Source organism: Syngnathus typhle, linkage group LG17 (assembly GCF_033458585.1).
Source record: "Syngnathus typhle isolate RoL2023-S1 ecotype Sweden linkage group LG17, RoL_Styp_1.0, whole genome shotgun sequence".
In the NCBI taxonomy this organism is placed as follows: domain Eukaryota; kingdom Metazoa; phylum Chordata; class Actinopteri; order Syngnathiformes; family Syngnathidae; genus Syngnathus; species Syngnathus typhle.
Window position 1 is genome coordinate 8917532 of NC_083754.1, and position 18824 is coordinate 8936355.

General features: G+C 49.0%; 1 protein-coding gene across 4 annotated transcripts; it reads left to right on the top strand.

The window, feature by feature from the left end:
• The first annotated feature begins 2457 nt into the window (after positions 1–2457).
• Positions 2458–12908, top strand: fam20ca (FAM20C golgi associated secretory pathway kinase a). 4 transcript variants are annotated; one of them, XM_061303547.1, is made up of 12 exons: positions 2458–3595; positions 4423–4607; positions 5729–5807; positions 6235–6327; positions 6488–6574; positions 10194–10286; positions 10485–10600; positions 10896–11076; positions 11148–11257; positions 11362–11443; positions 11602–11661; positions 11751–12908. In XM_061303547.1, the coding sequence occupies exons 1-12, from the start codon at positions 3012–3014 to the stop codon at positions 12001–12003; spliced, it is 1923 nt and encodes a 640-aa protein (XP_061159531.1). In that variant the 5' UTR covers positions 2458–3011; the 3' UTR covers positions 12004–12908. The 4 variants fall into 4 exon arrangements, with proteins under 4 accessions (XP_061159531.1, XP_061159532.1, XP_061159534.1 ...); XM_061303548.1 differs by lacking the exon at positions 6235–6327 and having other exon boundaries at positions 2460–3595; XM_061303549.1 differs by lacking the exons at positions 6235–6327; positions 6488–6574 and having other exon boundaries at positions 2465–3595.
• The last annotated feature ends 5916 nt before the right edge of the window (positions 12909–18824 follow it).

The window sequence follows — 18824 nt, forward strand, 5'->3', positions numbered from 1 at the left end:
TTTGACCTCTAAAATCTTCCGCAATGTGAATCTTACTATATGTTGTCATTTACAGCTGACAATGCTAACCCATAACTAGATTCAATTTATAGTACGAAAACTCGCCACGCCACAATGAGGTCAGCTTTTGGCAAAGGTTTTGGCATCAATGTGAGGAGAAAGCTCGCTTCTGCGTGTCCTCGTTGGATTTGAAAAACAAGACCAATGCGACAACTGTTTTTGGGAATATCCAAACGACGCGATATTGAAAGTGACTCGTGGGAGACTTTCGGCTCATTCCCTAGTGCGCGTTACTTTCGGGGTCTCGAGCCGCATCTCACCTCCCGAGGCTTCCCTCTCGGACATCTACGCCGCTAATGTGACAGTAAATTAGCCCGGCCGGGCCGGCTCACCGACAACCGTGTTTGTTGCATGTCGCCCCTCTCGCTGCTCTGAGGTTGTTGTTGCACATTTGCACAACGCGGTCATCCGCCCTTGGATGTGATCACCCCCAATTGCGGACAACTTCTGTGTCTTGCGGGTCATTAAAACCAATTGAAAGGGTGCCAAAAAGTGCGCTTGCGGGATGTCTGGGCGGTCTCTGCTTTGAAGGTCACCCTCCGCTTGCACCTCATTGAAAAGCTCAATTTCGCCTTTGAGATAATGCGATCAACCCAGCGGGGCTGTCGCACCACGTCGCAACTAACCTGTCTCATTATTCCAAAACTGCGTCTCACTGCAATTGGCAAAGTCAAACACCGAGACACCTTGTCTGACTCTTTACTATTGAAAATTCATCTCGTGTGTGAAGAAGACTTTGGGTTGCAATATTAATGTAGTGGGCACATTCCAATTTCAAATCCCGCCAGCCAGTAATTGAAACTAAAAAAATGTAATCAAGTCTATTTTACTTTTAAATGGATACAACATTTTTTTTTTTTTTTTTATCCGGATATGATATGGAGGCCGCCATTACAGATGCATTTTCTTCTCTGCTGTTCACTTCAAACACGCTCCATACGAACACAATGCTCTCGTATCAGACGCTTGCTCGATCACCTGCTCGTTTGCTGTTACAATGTACCCTACACAAATCCGAAACATTTCTTCACTATCGAGTTTGCTAGCGCATGCGCAGTGATACTGACCGGCAGAATAACATCCGGTTGTCCCCAAAGATGATCTTTTTTCTGAAATAATTTTACATTTACGGAGTAGGAGTCAAAATTTGGGTGCGTATTATACATGGGTACAGGCTTTTTTCCAGCATCAACATGCCATTTTTAGGGTGCGTATTATACATGGGGGCACATTATACATGGAAAAAAACTGTAAGTCACAATTTAATTTCAGTGAGTCTGTGTCCATATTTGAATAAGAATCCAAACCATTGCGACACAAGGATTGGATAATCGAAAAATTAAAACTGATAGAGTAGAGGAGTTCAAGTATCTTGGGTTCTTGTTCACAAATGAGGGGAGGATGGAGCGCGAGATCGACAGGCGTATCGGTGCAGCGTCGGCAGACTCTGTACTGGTCCGTCGTGGTGAAGAGAGAGCTGAGCCAAAAGGCAAAGCTCTCAATTTACCGGTCGATTTACGCTCCTACCCTCACCTATGTTCACGAGCTATGGGTCGTGACCGAAAGAACAAGATCCCGGATACAAGCGGCCGAAATGAGTTTCCTCCGCAGGGTGTCCGGGTCATCCGGGAGAGACTCGGAGTAGTCGCTACTCCTCCACGTTGAGAGGAACTAGATGAGGTGGCTCGGGCATATCATCAGGATGCCTCCTGGACGCCTCCCTGGGGGGGTGTTCCGGGCATGTCCCACCGGTAGGAGACTCCGGGGACGACCCAGGATGCGCTGGAGAGACTATGTCTCTAAACTGGCCTGGAAACGCCTTGGGATCCCCCGGGATGAGCTGGATGAAGTGGCTGGGGAGAGGGAAGTCAGGGAGTCCCTCCTAAAGCTGCTGCCCCCGCGACCCGACCTTGGATAAGCGGAAGAAGATGGATGGATGGATGGATGGATGGATGGATGGATGGATGGATGGATGGATGGATGGATGGATGGATGGATGGATGGATGGATGGATGGATGGATGGATGGATGGATGGATGGATGGATGGATGGATGGATGGATGGATGGATGGATGGATGGATGGATGGATGGATGGATGGAAATTGATCGAGCTATTAATAGACAGCCCAAATTAAATCACCCAAGATTCTTTTGAGTCTCACTCGTATTTCCACAGCAGTTAGAGCATGGCAGACATCGACCGAGTTTCTCTCCCAAGTTACTTTAAAACCTGTTTGTGGTCATTACACAGAGATACGGTGGCATTCGTTTAAGTACGTGCACTTTGCTATACTATAAGTAAAGAATGTGTGTGTACTGTAATCAAAAAATCAATGGCGTGGATGGGGGCGTTTTAGCGCCCCCCGGCGGCAGCTGACGATCTTACGGCCTTTGCTATGTGAAAGCAAGACGTGCGTGTCACACGCAGGCGCCGCTTGCATGTGCAGCCAATCGGTTCCTCATGACGCCACCGAGGCTGGACTCCTCCGCGGGGTTCCGGTCGCGTTTTTGCACACATCCACGGAGGATGCACACTTGGAAGGGAGACAAGGCAGCGGGAGGACCTCCAACGCTGGCGGGGATGCTTCTGCTCGCACCTGTCGGCCGCTCGACGTCTCGCTGAATTCAGCGAAACTCAGCATTCCGTGCGGATTGGCTCTCACTTACTCGGAACATCACCCTCCTTTTTTTATTTTTCACGGGATTATTTTGTTTCGTGGACTGTATCTATGTTTGTATGATGGCACATTAAGACTTTACTCGTGCCGGAGATTAAGATCACAGATGTGGCCGCGCGGGCGTCATGATGTCTCGGATCATTCGCCCCAACTACTTGGACTGCTCTATATCGAAAAACACGATGGACTTTTCTTTTTAACCCGAGCAAGGAACGCCAGTGGCAGGTGCGCGTGAAGCTTGACTTGCGTGGAGTGGAGCCAAGCAACAAAAGATGATCATGTTTCGTAAATTCCGAGTCTTGCTGCTCACCGTGTTCCTCGTGGCGTGCACGGTGCACATTATGATCGACTTGCTGCCCAAACTGGAGAAGACGTCGGGAGCGGACGGCGGCGGCGACGGCGGCTGCCAGTGCACCCACCACGGCGGCGCCGAGTCGCCGAGCTGGGCCAAGCAGGAGCAGCTGCAGCAGCAGCAGCAGCAGCAGCAGCAGCGTGTCGGGTCAGCGGCCGGCGCCTGGCCCGACAAGCACGCGCTGCGAATCCTGCAGGATTTCAGCAGCGAGCCCAACTCCAACCACAGCACCTTGCAGTCCCGGGAGAAGAGCGCAGGGGCCGACCGGCGAAAGGCGAACGAGCACAAGCCGCTCATCGGCGCGGCGGGCGAGGCGAGCGGGGGTCGGACGGCGACACGACCCAGAGCCGGCCCTGGTCGTGGTGCCAGTGCATCGCGACTCGCGGCGCTCTTTGAGCATCCTTTGTACAAAATCGCACCTCCGCCTCTCACGGAGCAGGACACTTTGTTTAACGTCAACACGGATATCAGATTTTATCCCAAAGCCACTGAGGAACAAGGATGGTAATTTACTTGAATGATTGGAATGGCTCTGTGTCTCTGTCTCTGTCTCTCTGTCTGTCTCTCTCTCTCGCGCTCTCTCTCGCTCTCTCTCTGTCTGCCTGCCTGCCTGCCTGCCTGCCTGCCTGCCTGCCTGCCTTCCTTCCTCTGACTATCTCTCTCTGGGTTTGTCCACTTAACCATCCATCCATTCATCAATCTGTGTATCTGTGTTCATCCATTCATCCTTCTTTCTTTCATTCCTTAGGCACACATCCATGCACTCATCTGTCTATTCCTCATTCATCCATAATCATCCATCCATTCATCCTACATCATCCTTATAGATGTCAGCCTTTCTTCCTTGTCTTCCTTTAAATCGTCCATCCCTGACTGAGTGATGTCTTCCTGCTTAATTTTGCTAAGTTTTGAACAGACACAAAAGCGATGGCGGATGTAGAATTCAATGTACGTGGCAAGAACCTTTTTTCCGAGACATTGTTTTGTTTGAGGCAGAACCCAACGAATATTGATATAAAACCATCAAATTGTCGCCTTTACGAAGAATGTACACCATTCAACTTCTTGACATTTTGATGCAGTTGTCATTTTGCGTTCTCTAAATGAGCCAACGTGACCAACTTCCAATTACTTTCCGAAGTTAAACCTGGATTCACCTCCTTTAGCGTGGCAATAATTGTCATCTCCTTTCAAGACTTCACAAGTATGATGTCACAATAGGAAAGTGCGACCAGTTTTGTAACTTGCTTGCGTCTGTTCATTCTTTTTTCTGTTGCCATTGTGTCACCATTCTCGTCACCTGATTCTTTTTTTCTTTTTGTTTTGTCCAGGCACGGCGAGGACGGCAACACGCGCGACGAGGTGAGCGCCCGTGAGGTGGAGGTGACGTCCGAGTTGTATCCCAACTGGCTGCGCTTCCACGTGGGCATCAACCGCTATGAGCTGTACGCCCGACACAACCCAGTTCTGGAGGCTCTGCTGCAGGACCTGCTGACCCAGAAGATCACCAGTGTGGGTGAGTCTGACGCAAGCCATTGTCAGAAAAGCAATCAATGTTCCCGACCACGCCAGTGAGGTGCTTGTTAGCAAAGCTCCCATTTGCTCTGCTTTCTGGTCAGAAACCCGCGTTTTGGGGAAAAGCACCCCGTGGGCTACAGCGGAAAATTTTACCCGCACACAGAGCTAGACTTTTCTGTCCGGGCGACGTCGCAAAGCAAAGAGAGCACAATGGCTGATGTTGCTTTATCTGTCCCCCCTTTGCCGTCAGCCTCGTGTTCCGGCTCATAAATCAGACGCAGGTGGAAGCGCGGCGGATTTATCATCGCGATGCGAATGTGATTGTGGCGGAGGGGCCACGCCAGCAGCTTTGCGAAAGGCCAGACAACGGAGACGTGTCGCACAAGATGATTCACGTTTAGACGCACGCGGCTCGGCAGGAGCATGGGGTTGTGGATGTTGTCGTGACAGGACAGGACATGACGTGACAGGACAGGACGTCGCATGTCAGCCCACAAACAATACAGTCGCATAAGCTCAGCTTTGGAGAGGATTACCTTTTTTTTGTGTGTAGCTTTCAATGAAACAACAAAAAGCAAGCAGCGCCGCACGAAGAATTGAGGTCAATTTGACGATTATTTTGGCTTCCAATTGCGACTCAAGGTGCCGTCGTTAAATTGTAGCGTCGTTTTATCTTCAGACTTAAATGGAATGGAAATAGAAACAAAAGACATTTTGCAAATGTTTTTCAGGAGGAACGTTCAGCAGCTTTGGAATTGGTTGCCTTTGTGCTTTTGGAATTTGTTTATTCTAACATTGTGTCAAAACAACAGAGCAGAAGGACAAGCAAGCTGCATCTATTTGACGTTGAGCCTTCTAAAAACAAAAAAGTTTTTCCCCTGCCTATCTGTGAACTATATGGTTCTTTTTCAAAATTGCCCCCCCTCCCCTTCAGTCATTCAGTCCACTTGCGGCTATGGATTATTTTTCTGCCACTTATCCACACGATTCCAGTCTGATTGCTCATTGTGGCCAGCGGACATGATTGCTTTCATGCCAAATTGCTTTTCCAATTTGACAGCCACCAAAAACATGTGCGCATGGGCATACCTGAGTTTTCCCTTTTTGTCTCCCTTGCAGCTATGAAATCCGGAGGCACCCAGCTCAAACTGATCATGACCTTCCACAACTACGGCCAAGCTCTCTTCAAGCCCATGAAGTAAGTCAATCGCAAAGACAGCGTCAAAATCATTATTTTTTTTTGTCTGCCTTTTAACAAACATCAACAGGCTCACGCGTTAATTAACACGAGTGCGAGGGTGTCGTGCCGAAATGAAAAAGAAATCGCTGTCCTCGCTCTCTCTTTGTTGAATTCCCCCGCCGCTGCGGCTGAACAGCGTCCGGGCCAACTGGGCTGTGCTCAGAAGTAATTGCTCACAAGCCCGCATTGATGGCTCTGCAGGAATGAACTGATTGTAATTTAAACGAATGTAATGAATGTAACCATCTTGATACTTCAATGGGCATCAGGTTGCCCACTCTGGTATGCACGCCGTACCCACCAGGCAGCAGAATAACGCATACAACATCGATTTAAGAATAAAACAGAAGAAGTCGCTGTTGTGATGCGTGATGTCATCACACAGGGCTTGTTGTTTTGGTGCCATGCCGCGCGTGGCTGTCCCGCAAGCGTTCGGAGAACTTGTGTGGTGTGTCCACAATGGCCCGGCAGCAAAGCCGTAAGTGCTGCTTTATTTCTGGCGGGCTGGGATGTAGGCCGTTGGGTTTCTACTTATTTGTTTGCAAAGGACGCTGGCCACAGCTTTTTGTCAAAGGTCCTGGTATTGTTTGTGTTTTTCGCAGTACTTGCCATCTCAATGGGTTCTTCCTTCTTTCCAGGGATGATAAATTGGGAGGAATTGCGCAATATGGTTTGCCGTTCTTCGACCGCAGCTACTTTGTGAAGAATCTTGAGATTGGATTGCTGTGAGGGGGACAAGTTTGAACATGCCATTTTCATAGTTGGTTTTCCCATTTTTCTTCTGTTTCTTCCTCCCACCTATCCTTCTGTTTTCCAAAATTTCCCGTCTGTCAAAATCAGTGCGGCCGTTGTCTCTGTCTGCTTTATCGTTTGCTCGGCTCCAAGCGTGTCCTTCATTTGTGAGGGTCGACAGTTTAACGAAGGCGTCTGTCCTTCCGTCATCTCAACTCTCTGTTGATTCCTTTCTGACAGGCAAACTGGCAACTCAGACGAGAAAGAAAGGGGGGGGGGGGGGGGACGACACGCACTGAGCAGCGTTCTTATTTTAGAATCGTCCGCTTTCAAGTCCCCTTCCGTACTTGGCGACATCGCTCATGAATGTTTTACTTGGTTGAGGCTTTTTTTTCCCATCCTTTCCTTTTTAATCGCTCTCTCGCTTTATGTCCAGTTTTCTTTCCACAACGTCGGCTTCATATGGCTCAGTTCAAAACACTGGAAGCTGTACGACTTGAGCGTAACCATTTTTATCGTCAGCTACGATCACCTTTGGATCGCCGTTCAAATCGCCGTTCAAATCACGGTTCAAGGCGGCGAGTGGGCTCGGGCTGCCGTGAGTTTGATTCAAATGAGCCGTCCTTTAATGGCGACGTCAAAAAGCCTCCGGCGGCTGCAGGCGAGAGCGTGTCCAGCGAAGCGTCCATCCGTCTGTCCGTCCATTAGCTGGCCGTCGACTCAGACTTGCCCCCGGTTGCGCTTTTAATTGCTGCCATCGTTCTTTACGCTGCAGCTTGCAAGATTTTTCTAGCTGGGACCAAAAAGTCAACTTTGGTGCTTCAGCGTTTTAAATCTTGTCATGAAATGGACTCGTCCCCCATCGTAAGCAAGATCGTTCCTTGAAATCACTCAACCATGCAAATTACCGTTTTTTTCCATGTGTAATGCACCCCCATGTATAATACGCACCCTAAAAATGGCATGTCGATGCTGGAAAAAAGCCTGTACCCATGTATAATACGCACCCAAATTTTGACTCCTACTTAAGTCCGTAAACGTAAAATTATTTCAGAAAAAAGATCATCTTTGGGAACAACCAGATGTTATTCTGCCGGTCAGTATCACTGCGCATGCGCTAGCAAACTCGATAGCGAAGAAATGTTTCGGATTTGTGTAGGGTACATTGTGACAGCAAACGAGCAGGTGATCGAGCAAGCGTCTGATACGAGAGCATTGTGTTCGTATGGAGCGTGTTTGAAGTGAACTGCAGAGAAGAAAGCGCATCTGTAATGGCGGCCTCCGTATCATATCCGGATTAAAAAATATAATGTATAATGCGCATCCCAGATTTTAGGACAATAAATTTGTTACATTTTGCACATTATACATGGAAAAAAACGGTAGTTTTGTTTTCTGGAGGCTTGGAAAATTCCATCAACCACAAGCATCAAAGAGTCAAACACAAATGTTGAGTTGCTGTCACTTTTGGTCGTATAGAAAATGTACCTCATCATATTTTGCTTTCTATTTTGAGTGAGTTTATGCTTAGTGCTTAGTCTTTAATGTTCATGTTTTTGTCATGCCGGTGGGCATTTCTGCTTGAGGTGCCTGAGCGTGCCCGTTCCAACCCGCCGTGTCATTAAAATAGCCCAAAATGCGCGGCGGGTGCATTCCCGGGTTCGCCACAAGGAATGTTTTGCTCTGGAATGCCGCAAATGCGCGCCTCTGGGAGGTGAAGTTGAAACGTCCAAATTGACCGTCTCTTTTTTTAGACGGGAGCAAAAGCAAAGCAAGGCGGGCTTTCTGTGATTTATGGGACTGGGTGAGACGAACGCGAGAGCTTCTTTTGTGCTGCTTGCGTAATGGCGGGATCAATTAGAGGCTAGCGAAAGAATTGGAGGCAGAGAAAGAATCATCACATTAAAGCGGGCGTGACTCATCGTCGCCTCGCCTTTTCAAACAACCGACTTTTGTTTGTGGCTCGCTGACTGCAGGATGTCAACTTTGTATTTGACAAAGCAGCGTTGTTGTTTTCCCTGTTGTTGGTTTCATGCACGACTCGGCATTTATTGCGTTGAGCCTCGGCGGAGATCGCCCGCAAAGCGACTCGCCTGTCAAATGAATTGAATTTATCTTCGACATAAATGGAAGCTTTTTTCCCCCCCCTTTGCTGGGCTTTTACCACTTCCTCATTCCATCTCTCAACCGCCACTAAGCCTCTGATAGATGGTTTCTATTTCCAAATGGCCAACGAGGAGGCTTGACAGCTCCAAAACGCCTCGGCCTCCGTCGGCAGCCACAACACCGACCGGATGGATTGCACGCATGATGTGCTAACAGGCCGGCAATCGTCATTGTGCGTGAAACGGCTCAACCTTGAGCCAAGAGGAAATTGCGGCAAATCATTTGATGCACGGGGCTGCCCCACGACTAACGCAGGATGAATCACGCAACTTTTTTAGTCCGGGAAACTCCACTTGTGTTTTGGTTTTTCCCCAGTGGAAACTTGACTCATTTTGCCAAGTCAGCCTTTCTCACTTTGTCTCACGTTAGATTACAAAAAGCAGCATATGGACTTTGAGTTGACTTTGATTTGCTGCGTGCACAAAGCGAAGATATAAGCGCGCTGGGCTTGCTTGTTGCAAAAGCCCCCCCCCCCCCCCCCCGGCTGCTTTTTGACATGCTGACCCAAGAACAGCCTCCGTGTTGCGGCAAGCAAAGCCGCCCGCCGGAGAAAATGCCAAGGCTTTCCTGGCTGCTATTGAAAAGGCATAATCCTCTGGGGATGGAGAGGCAACGCTCACGCTCGTTGGCGAGGAAGCAATATTCCTTTTGCTTGTTGTCAAAAGTCAGCGAGGAACCTCAAAACGCGTCTTGTTATTCTCGCATTTCAAAAGCAGCTAATCCTCTTTGGCGATTAGCAATGCCGCTAACGCTTCGACTCATCGAATGCGTTCTCGTGCCTCAGTCTTACTCTGCAAGTTCACAATTTGTTGATTGCTAAACAATAACAAAACTGATGAGCGGTTCACAGATATTGGAAAAATTGGCAATGTCGGCACCTAAGTGTGTTTTCGGGCCTTGAAGTCGAGCTTCATGATGGAACTCCAAAAAACAAATTGGAGCTGGAACTCCAATTTTGCTTCCAAGTTCCAATAAAATCCAAGTCCTCCTTTCAGAGGACGGCAAACCGACAAGATTCGATTCAAGGGCTCGATCCAAAATGCTCATCTTGTGCAATCCCTTTGAGCCGCCCGCTCATCGCCGGTTGTGCGCTAATCCTCATCGGGGTTTTCCATCACCAAGATGCAAGTCGACACCTTCTATCGCGTCGATTGCCAATCTCGTTTTGTGTGCGGCTCGACAGCGGCGAGGCTTTGAAGCCACGGCCGATGCTCGACGGCGACTCCAAGCCATCTGGCCGGATGATGCCCCCGCTTTCTCTCGCTGACTCTCAATCAGGACTCCAGCTCTCCATTTATCAGTCATATGTGAAGGGGCTCCGGTGCTGTGACCTTGCCAACTCCAGACGGCCGAGAACTGCAACTGACAATTTCTTTGACAAATCACATGACAGAATTATTCTTTTATGGTGCTCATGTTGACGTCGCCTTTGTGTTTCGCCCTCAGGCAGACACGTGAGCAGCAAACCCCTCCGGACTTCTTTTACTTCTCTGACTTTGAGAGGCACAACGCCGAGGTGGCCGCCTTCCACTTGGACAGGTCAGCACGTTGCTTTGCTTGCCGGTACTTCTGGAGTGACAAGGACTATTTCCAGCGTGTCAAGCAGGCAGCGTAAAAACCGAGCTAGCGTGACTTCTTGGCCTTCTTGGACTTAAATGATTGAATTTGACTCAAATGTCCACTCCAGACCGGCGATTGTCAAGTTGAGCCGCTCCCGATCTTTCCATTTGCTTTCAGAATCCTGGACTTCCGGAGAGTCCCCCCAGTGGCCGGGCGTCTGGTCAACATGACACGAGAGATCCGAGACGTCACCCGGGACAAAAAGCTTTGGAAGACTTTCTTCATCTCGCCAGGTAAAAACATTGCAAAGCAGCAGTAGAAGGGACAGGGATTCATTTGACCACAGGGTGGCGCTGTAGCTATTAGCCTCGCATAGACTATTTTGAAAAGAGGACTCCAATTTTTTAATAAACCTTGAGACAGGTTGTGACAACTTTAAATGAATAAATAACCACAAGAGGCATTTTCTGTAGAAGTGCTGATATTCAAAAAGGGAAAGAGGTCAAATTAAAAAGTACTGATAGGAAGATAGACGGACGGACGGCTGGCTGGCTGGCTGTTTTTGTAAAGGCGTGTGTTTTGTGGCAGCCAACAACGTGTGCTTCTACGGCGAGTGCTCGTACTACTGCTCGACGGAGCATGCGCTGTGTGGCAAACCGGATGAGATGGAAGGCTCCCTGGCCGCCTTCCTGCCCGACCTCAGCCTGGCCAAGCGTAAGACCTGGCGGAACCCCTGGCGACGCTCGTACCACAAACGCAAGAAGGCCGAGTCAGTCGCCACCTCCTCGCTTTGGCCACCATTTTATTTTTCTTCCTTTAATTCTTCCTTGACGTGGTCAGGTGGGAGGTGGATCCCGATTACTGTGACGAGGTGAAGCAGACGCCTCCATACGACCGCGGCACTCGACTCCTGGATGTCATGGACATGACCATCTTTGACTTCCTGATGGGTAAGACAATGCCAACAGAATAGATCTAATTTCAAACTCAAGTTGTGTACGGCGACCACACGAGGGCAGCATTCCCCAAGTTTCATGTCGCTTTTGCTCTGCAGGTAACATGGATCGCCATCATTACGAAACCTTTGAGAAGTTTGGAAACGACACTTTCATTATTCACCTGGACAATGGAAGAGGGTAACGTGGACACTTGCAAAAGTTCTTTGCTGCATTTTCAGACACTTCCTTCAAATTTCTTTCCATTTGTGCTCATTTGTTGTTTTCTCAACATTTGGCTGAGTTCCAATAGATTTGCAAGCAGTTGTCATGTTGTCTTTTAAAATTTGACCTTTCAGGTTTGGGAAGCACTACCATGATGAGATGTCCATTCTGGTCCCTCTCAGTCAATGCTGCAGGTCAGAAGACAAGAGCTTTATTTCTCTGCTGATGGGGAAAATGGGAAGAATGAAGGGAAACTTGCAAACAAGCGCTCCTTTCTTTGCAGGGTGAAGAAGTCCACCTTCCTCCGTCTCCAGCTGCTGGCCAAGGAAGAGTACCGGCTGAGCGCAGTGATGGAGGAGTCCCTCCTCCGAGACCGCCTGTCCCCGCTCCTCATCCGGCCTCATCTGGAGGCCCTCGACCGTCGGCTGGGCCTGGTGCTGCAGGCGCTGGCCAACTGCGTGGAAAAGGAAGGCTACGGCAATGTGGTCGAGGAAGACGTGGACGTCCGGTCGGGCGCGCACGCCGCTCACAGGTAGTGAGGGCCACCGGCGCCAGATGCGGGACCAATTACACTTTTCGTAGCAGGCTGAATTCAGTGAATTCCTCGATGGCTCTGTTGTTCGTGCAAGAGACGGAGCTTACGGATACGCCAACAGACTTGACAAACATTTGGTTTGATCACGCCCGAGATCCCTCGGCCCGTGTCTGTTATGTTTTACAATCGAGATTTTGGAGACGATCACCAATCGACGAATTTGGAAAACAAAACACAATAACCGATTGCCATTCCGATCACAAGAAGGATCAATCTATTTAAACTGCTTGTTTATTTACCTGTTGTCCATCACCACTATTCGCAGGAGGTCGGCCCCACCCACAAGTAGCCAAATATGTGTATAATTAACACGTAAGGGGAAAAAAGACATTTGAGAAAGATTCAAGTGTATATGCTGACAACGATGGTGGCCCAGAAAGTCTCGAGTGAACAAGATTGTATTTGCTGTCTGATTTTGCAGGATTACCATGAAATGTAACATTGATTCACCTTCAACCACTTGTGCAGTAAGAATTCCAATTATTTTTTTTAATTTGCACTTCAAATCCGATTTTCACATGCAAAACTGAGACTTCCTCATGAAATTATTTGATACCAAAAAAAGTTGCAGTTTGTGTGCCAGTTACGTGACGAGTGCAAAGGAATATTTCTTGGTGAGGTCATCGCTTAGCCGTGTTAGCGTCATAATGCTAAGAGGGTGATGATAACGGGGGGGGCTGCGCTTTTGAGGGTTTAATCCACAACACCCCCATTGTATATACAAAAATTTACTTTGTTGCGCTAACAAGCATCGCTGCGCAGTCATTGGCTTGTTTTCTGCAATTGCATTGTTACTGTGACGATCTGTTTACTCAAGTGTGCAATCCAAATAAAAAAGAGAAACCACCCAGTGGCATTTGGGGGCGTTTGCAGGTAAGTTCATGGAAGTGAGCAATCACATCATAAATTTATTGTTAGTTCAAATTAAGTTGACTTGTAGAGAATACACTTTAAATTAATCCTAAAATTTCCTCAAACGTCGAATACAGTGATTTATATGTACAACTATGAATTATTAGAAATCTACATTGTTAATCAGGCTGAAGCGTACTGTAATGCGTAAATGCCGCCCCAAAACCTATTTCAAATGTGTGTCTTTGAACATTAGAAAATCACAGAGACCAAAAAGTGACAAATTTAAACTGTTGCGAGCAAATGCAGAACTTTTCCAAGATCCCGCTTTCAAAATGTCTTCTCCAGGAGGTGAAAGCGGTCTTTTTTGTCCAATTCTTTCCCAAATGTTATTTTTTTTTCTCCCCCATTATATCAAAACGTCTTTTCGGAGTCGGCTTTATTGTCAATTCCTTCATGCCAAGACACACAAAGAAATCGAAATTACGTTTCCTCCATCCCACGGTGACGAGACACAGTACACGAGTAACATACAAGTAAACAACGGGGGAGAGAGTTCAGGACCCCAAAAGCCTGGAGATCACAAACTTCGCCAGAGGCGAGCAGTGCTTGCATCCCACCACAGAGTCCCGGCACCATTCGCGCATTCCACCTCCTCGCGATGTTCCCCCTCGTACAATGGCCCGGTCCGCCCGATAGCACGCTAGCCGCTCCAGATGCACAGCAGTTACGCACTGTCCGGTTCGTAGATCTCAGCAGGCATGTTGATGCCCAGCGATCGAACGTTCGCCAGAAGAAAGGAAGGCACGGCCGGGCGAGCTGGGTTGGCCGCCAGCCTGGCCCGGACGCCCCCGCTCTCGCCCCTCTTCAGCCTCCTCGCACACCGCTTCCGACGCTTCAGGACGGAGCAGACCGAGCGCCTTTAATGTCCCCGCTTCAAAGTCCAGATCGCCACAAAACTCGCTTTCGCCGATGTCTAGCAGAACCAGCCCGCTGTACTTGTAGCACAACCCGGTGCGACGAGACGAACACACAAAACTGTCGGACAAACCCACATTAAACGACAAAACAAAACACCGTTCGGGACAGAGAGAGGCCGCTGCGTGTGCACGCGCCGCCATCTTACTTCTTTTACTCCAAACTTTAAAATGTCTGTTATGTATTTTAAACGTCTTAATATGTCACACACACTCCCAACTGGCAAGAAAAGTCATTTAAAATGTTGATATTTAGGTTCAGTGGGCGCTGCCCGCTGAAGAGCTTGACGGCTGCTGTCCGTGGTCCTGAACCAAAGCGGCTGCGTGTACTGTCAATATTCACCAGCAGAGAGCGCTTGTACATCGTTGTTCCTTATGGAAACCGGGCATTAAAAGAAATCTTATCTAAAAAACGGCGCTAAGTGGGAGTACGTATTGTCCTGCTTCAAGCTTTTCCAAGTACAACCCACAACTGACGTTGTTGGTGATTATTTATTTGTGCGTTGTGTTGATTTCCTCATGTTTCTCAGCATGACTTTATTTTGTTTCCTGTGACGTCATATATATCCTTTAATTATGGTAATCTCAGGCTAATCTTTATATTGCAATGATAATGAGAAGGAAGTAGCCTATTGCACTTTTGACCATCCGCGTCAGTCAAAGAGAGCCTTTCCTGCCTGGTAACATCACTGCCCCCCTCGTCGCTATGGCAACATCCCTCCCACCCACACATAGACCCCTCCCTTGCCTTCCATTGATCCGAGAGTGCGTGCGCGTGTGAGTTTAGTTTCTCCACGACCCTTACCCACGCACGCACACACGCGTGCACGTCCCCGGCCACCTCAAAGGCTACGTGGCCCTTTGGTGAACTTGGACGACGCCGACGCACATCACTCAGTGTACCTGCGCTGAATACAAAACGCGCCTATTAGCAGCCACGTGAAAAAGTAGCATGCATGAAAATTGTGATAGTAGAACGCTTGTTCTCAAGCAAGCAAACAGACAAAAACATCAACAGCTAGTAAAATGCCAGCATGGTCTCTGGTATCTCAAGACGCTTGTGTATTTCCAAACTTGCACGACAGTTGAGAAGGTCAAAATTGGAGAAAACATGGCCCGTGCAGGTTCCAAGCGTTTTATGAGAATTCCCTTGACAGTATTTCTTTAAGGAGAAGAAAACGTTTTGAAATGAGACCAGTTTGAAAGTCAATCAGCGTGACGTCATCAGACATGTCTTACGTCGTGGGCCCGTCCAGAGGCAAGATGAGATGAGATGAGATGAGAGGAGCGTTCAAAGGCATACTGCCTTCCCTCGCGGCCCGACCGCTTCAACCTCGCTTGGTTCGTGTCAGAGCTACCTGCCGGCAATTTTTGCATCAAAACAAACGCGTCCCACTGAGGCAAACCGAGCGCTCACGTCACGCATCTCATCTCCATGTTGGTGATTTCAGATTTGGCATAAACTCACAATTTATTGCTCCTTTTTTTATTTTGAATCTCTTGTACCAGGCCTGATGTGAGTGCGCCGTGCAACACGGTGCCAGCGGGAGCGGGCGGGAACGGGCGGGCTCTGTGTCTCAGCTCATGAATTATTCATTACCGGCGCACTATTTCGCAGCCGCAGCTAAAATTAGGAAGCGCCGCATTTTGTCTATAATTAGCAGGCAGATGGAAAGTGGTCGTTTGAGGAAGAGAAGCGCATGAGGGGGGTGGGGGGTGATGCGCTTGCGCGAGACGTGACCTCTGGCGTGCGTCTTCAAGGTCGGACGAGGGCGCCTCCGTCAAGAGCGCCTGGGAGGGAAATTAAACGCCAAATCAATTGCCCCCCATGCGCATGCGCGTCATCTTGGCTGCCAAATGCGCACTTGCGAAGCGACTGAAAGCAGGTGTCCGTACTGGCTGTCAGTGCGCATGCGTTCATGCCATCATTATTTTCATTATTATAAAAGCCTGGCTGTTCAGCTGTCAGTCAAGCAGGAGCAGGTTGAATTGGAGGAGAATGAATGCCTCCTCCTCTTCCTCCTCCTCGTTTATTTTCATTCACAGCACAATCGTCTTTCGATTTCATGCAAAAGCCGCCTCAGTCGCTCACATCATATCGAGCGGCGCTATCATAGCGCCGCTATGCAAAATGTGGCCTGCGTGGCGTCTGTTTTTAAAATAGCGTGAAGACGCTTTTTCTGGGAAGATATTGATTGGAATTTGCTGTCACTCTTTTTGTGCTCAGGCCAAGGCAATATAAGTAGAATTTTGCAGGTGGTCTCACAACTCCTCCCTCCAGCGTCTCGTTCGAAGAAAAAGACAGATCAAATCCAGATTTCTACTCGAATAAAGATGCAGGTGACATGCAAGGCTCGTTTATAGAAATCTTCGGTGTTGCGTCACATGCAATGCTTTATTTGATGGTTAATTGACGTTTTTGAAGGTAATTTATTTGGCAAGTTAATTTGGGAAACTTACTAATAAAGTTGATTTGAAAATCAAAATGACATCATTTTTTGCTCTCTCTCCAAAAGGCTCCCAGCTGATAAACTCCCCCGGGCCGCTGACGCCGCTGCCTCCTCCTCCCTGAACACCTAGAGTGCCCCCCCCCCCCCCCTGCCTCTAACCTCCCTCCCACCACTCTCACCCCTCATACCTCCTCCGAGCTAATTCCATTATACATTCCCGACTGGAAGGAAGAGGAGCTGTCTTCTAATTGCTTTCTTATCCCCCTGAGTCCCCATCACTCTCCCCGACCACCACAGTTTGCACCCCCAGCCCCTCTCCCACCCCTTCCGTTCAGCCCGCCCTCTCGTCCTGTGAGAGAGAGAGAGAGAGAGAGGAGAGAGAGAGGAGGAGGAGAGGGGAAGAGAGTGAGAGAGAGGAGAGAGAGAAGAGTGAGAGAGAGAGAGACGAGAGGACAGAGAGAGAGCAGAGAGACAGAGAGACAGAGAGGAGAGACAGCAGAGAGAGAGAGAGAGAGAGACAGAGACAGAGAGAGAGAGAGACAGAGAGAGAGAGAGACGAGAGAGGAGAGAGAGAGAGAGAGAGAGGAAGAGGAGAGAGAGAGAGAGGAGAGAGAGAGAGAGGAGAGAGAGAAGAGAGAGAGAGAGAGAGAGAGAGGAGAGAGAGAGAGAGGAGAGAGAGAGAGAGAGAGTGAGAGAGAGAGAGAGAGGAGAGGAAGAAGAGGAGAGAAGAGAGAGAGAGAGAGCTGGCGTTGGCGAGTGAGGCTGCTATCGCCGCTTGCGAGCGCCGTTGCCATTTGCAGCCTCGGCAGTGGAAGGCGAAGGGAGCCTCGCTCGGCCGTTCAACGCTCGGCTCAGCTAACCGCAGCCTCGCTAGAGGACGAGCGGACACGGAAGGACGTGCACCGCCCCGGCACCCGCGAGAACGGCTCGCCGCTAACAGGTACTGCACACTCTTCTTCCTCCTTCTTCTTCTTGCTCCTCATCGTCAGCTTGTGGACCACACAGGTGGAAGGAATCTCGTGGTGCGTGCGTGCATATTCGAGGACAGCCGGGCTCCGTCACGTCACGACACGTCACTGGTGCCTTCACTCCTTCCTTCAACTTTTGCCTTTCAGACCCCTCCGAGCCAAAATAGCAAATTTCTTGGAGCACGCTGTTTACGTTTCCTATTGCGTAAGAGGACGCGCTCGCACGCACGCGCACGAATGCAAACACACACATCTGAATGCGAGGAAGATGAAGTTGCTCCTGTAACTTGCCTGTTCCTGTGACCAGAATTTTTTTTTTTTGAGCTTCAACATCCATGGAACCCATATTTTCTGTCAACTGCATTTTTTGGGGTCATGCTGTGTTATGGATGCCCATTGGTTCTATAGTGTGTGTACGCGTGTGTGTGTGGCGCGCGCGCGTGGCTTCAGTTGTGCCGTTAAATGGAAGACTGCAGTGTCACCGCTGACTTAAACGGATGCTACCGACATCCTCGCTCACCCTGAGGACATTGAGAGAGGGAGGGCTGCGTGTGTGTGTGTGTGCGTGCGTGCGTGTGTGTGTGTGTGTGTGTGTGTGTGTGTGTGTGTGTGTGTGTGTGTGTGTGTGTGTGTGTGCGCGTGCTTGATGACAATGCGAGGCATCAAGTGTGATGGCGCACGAGAGGCTGAGGAAGAGGTGAAGGGGAGACGAATATATGAATGGCAGATGAGACAAACATTGCCTTCAAGCATCGCAATGGCACTTGTGCTGCTGATGTTTTTCCATTTTTAGTGCTGAATCGACGCTTCTTTCTCCTTTTGTGCACGCGTGAAGATTCTCTCCGAAGTTTTTCTTTTGGTCCCTCTTGTGTCTAAAAGTGGCTTTCCCGCATGATGCAACGCGATGAAAGCGAGCTGCATGATTAGCATGGAAATGCTCGGACGAGGGGAGCAGCTCTGCGTTTCTCCACTTGATGATTTCAGTCACATCTTGCGCCGCGAAGGTGGGGGCAAAAAATGTTTTCAGCACGGGACAGCTTTTCCCATTGCCGCGTGTGTGCGCATGCGTGTGTGTGTAATGATCAGTAAAGGGCACCCAAAATTGGCATTTGCCGGCCGCGTTTCCCTTGTTTAACTTTCCTCACCTTCCCGTCACAGAAAGGAGAGCCGCTGAATAATTACCAAAGCCTCGCCATCATCCATCTTCTTTTTTCACCCGCTATTCGTGATTGCTCTCAATTAAGTGTCTTCTTGATTTGATTAAGCGAACTATAGATCGCTGCAGTTTGTTCGTTTACACAAGTATCAGCCCAGAGCAGCTTCACCTGTCTTCTAATCGGGGCACGATTAAAAGAAAAAAAAAGTTTTGTGGCCACCAAGCTCCTCGCCGTCTGCCCGCCCGCCTGCGTCTTCAAACACCTGCTGACGTGACGCAACACAAGCGGTAACATGAGGAGCAGACAGAACCAAGGAACACGACAGCAACAAACAGTCTGAGGCAAGAAAAACGTTGTT

Excerpts from the sequence above, each read along its gene's own strand:
- fam20ca (XM_061303547.1), top strand. The coding sequence starts at position 3,012 with ATGATCATGTTTCGTAAATTCCGAGTCTTGCTGCTCACCGTGTTCCTC. Across the intron at positions 4,608-5,728 it reads CCAGAAGATCACCAGTGTGG|CTATGAAATCCGGAGGCACC; the intron begins GTGAGTCTGACG and ends TCTCCCTTGCAG. Across the intron at positions 10,287-10,484 it reads GCCGCCTTCCACTTGGACAG|AATCCTGGACTTCCGGAGAG; the intron begins GTCAGCACGTTG and ends ATTTGCTTTCAG.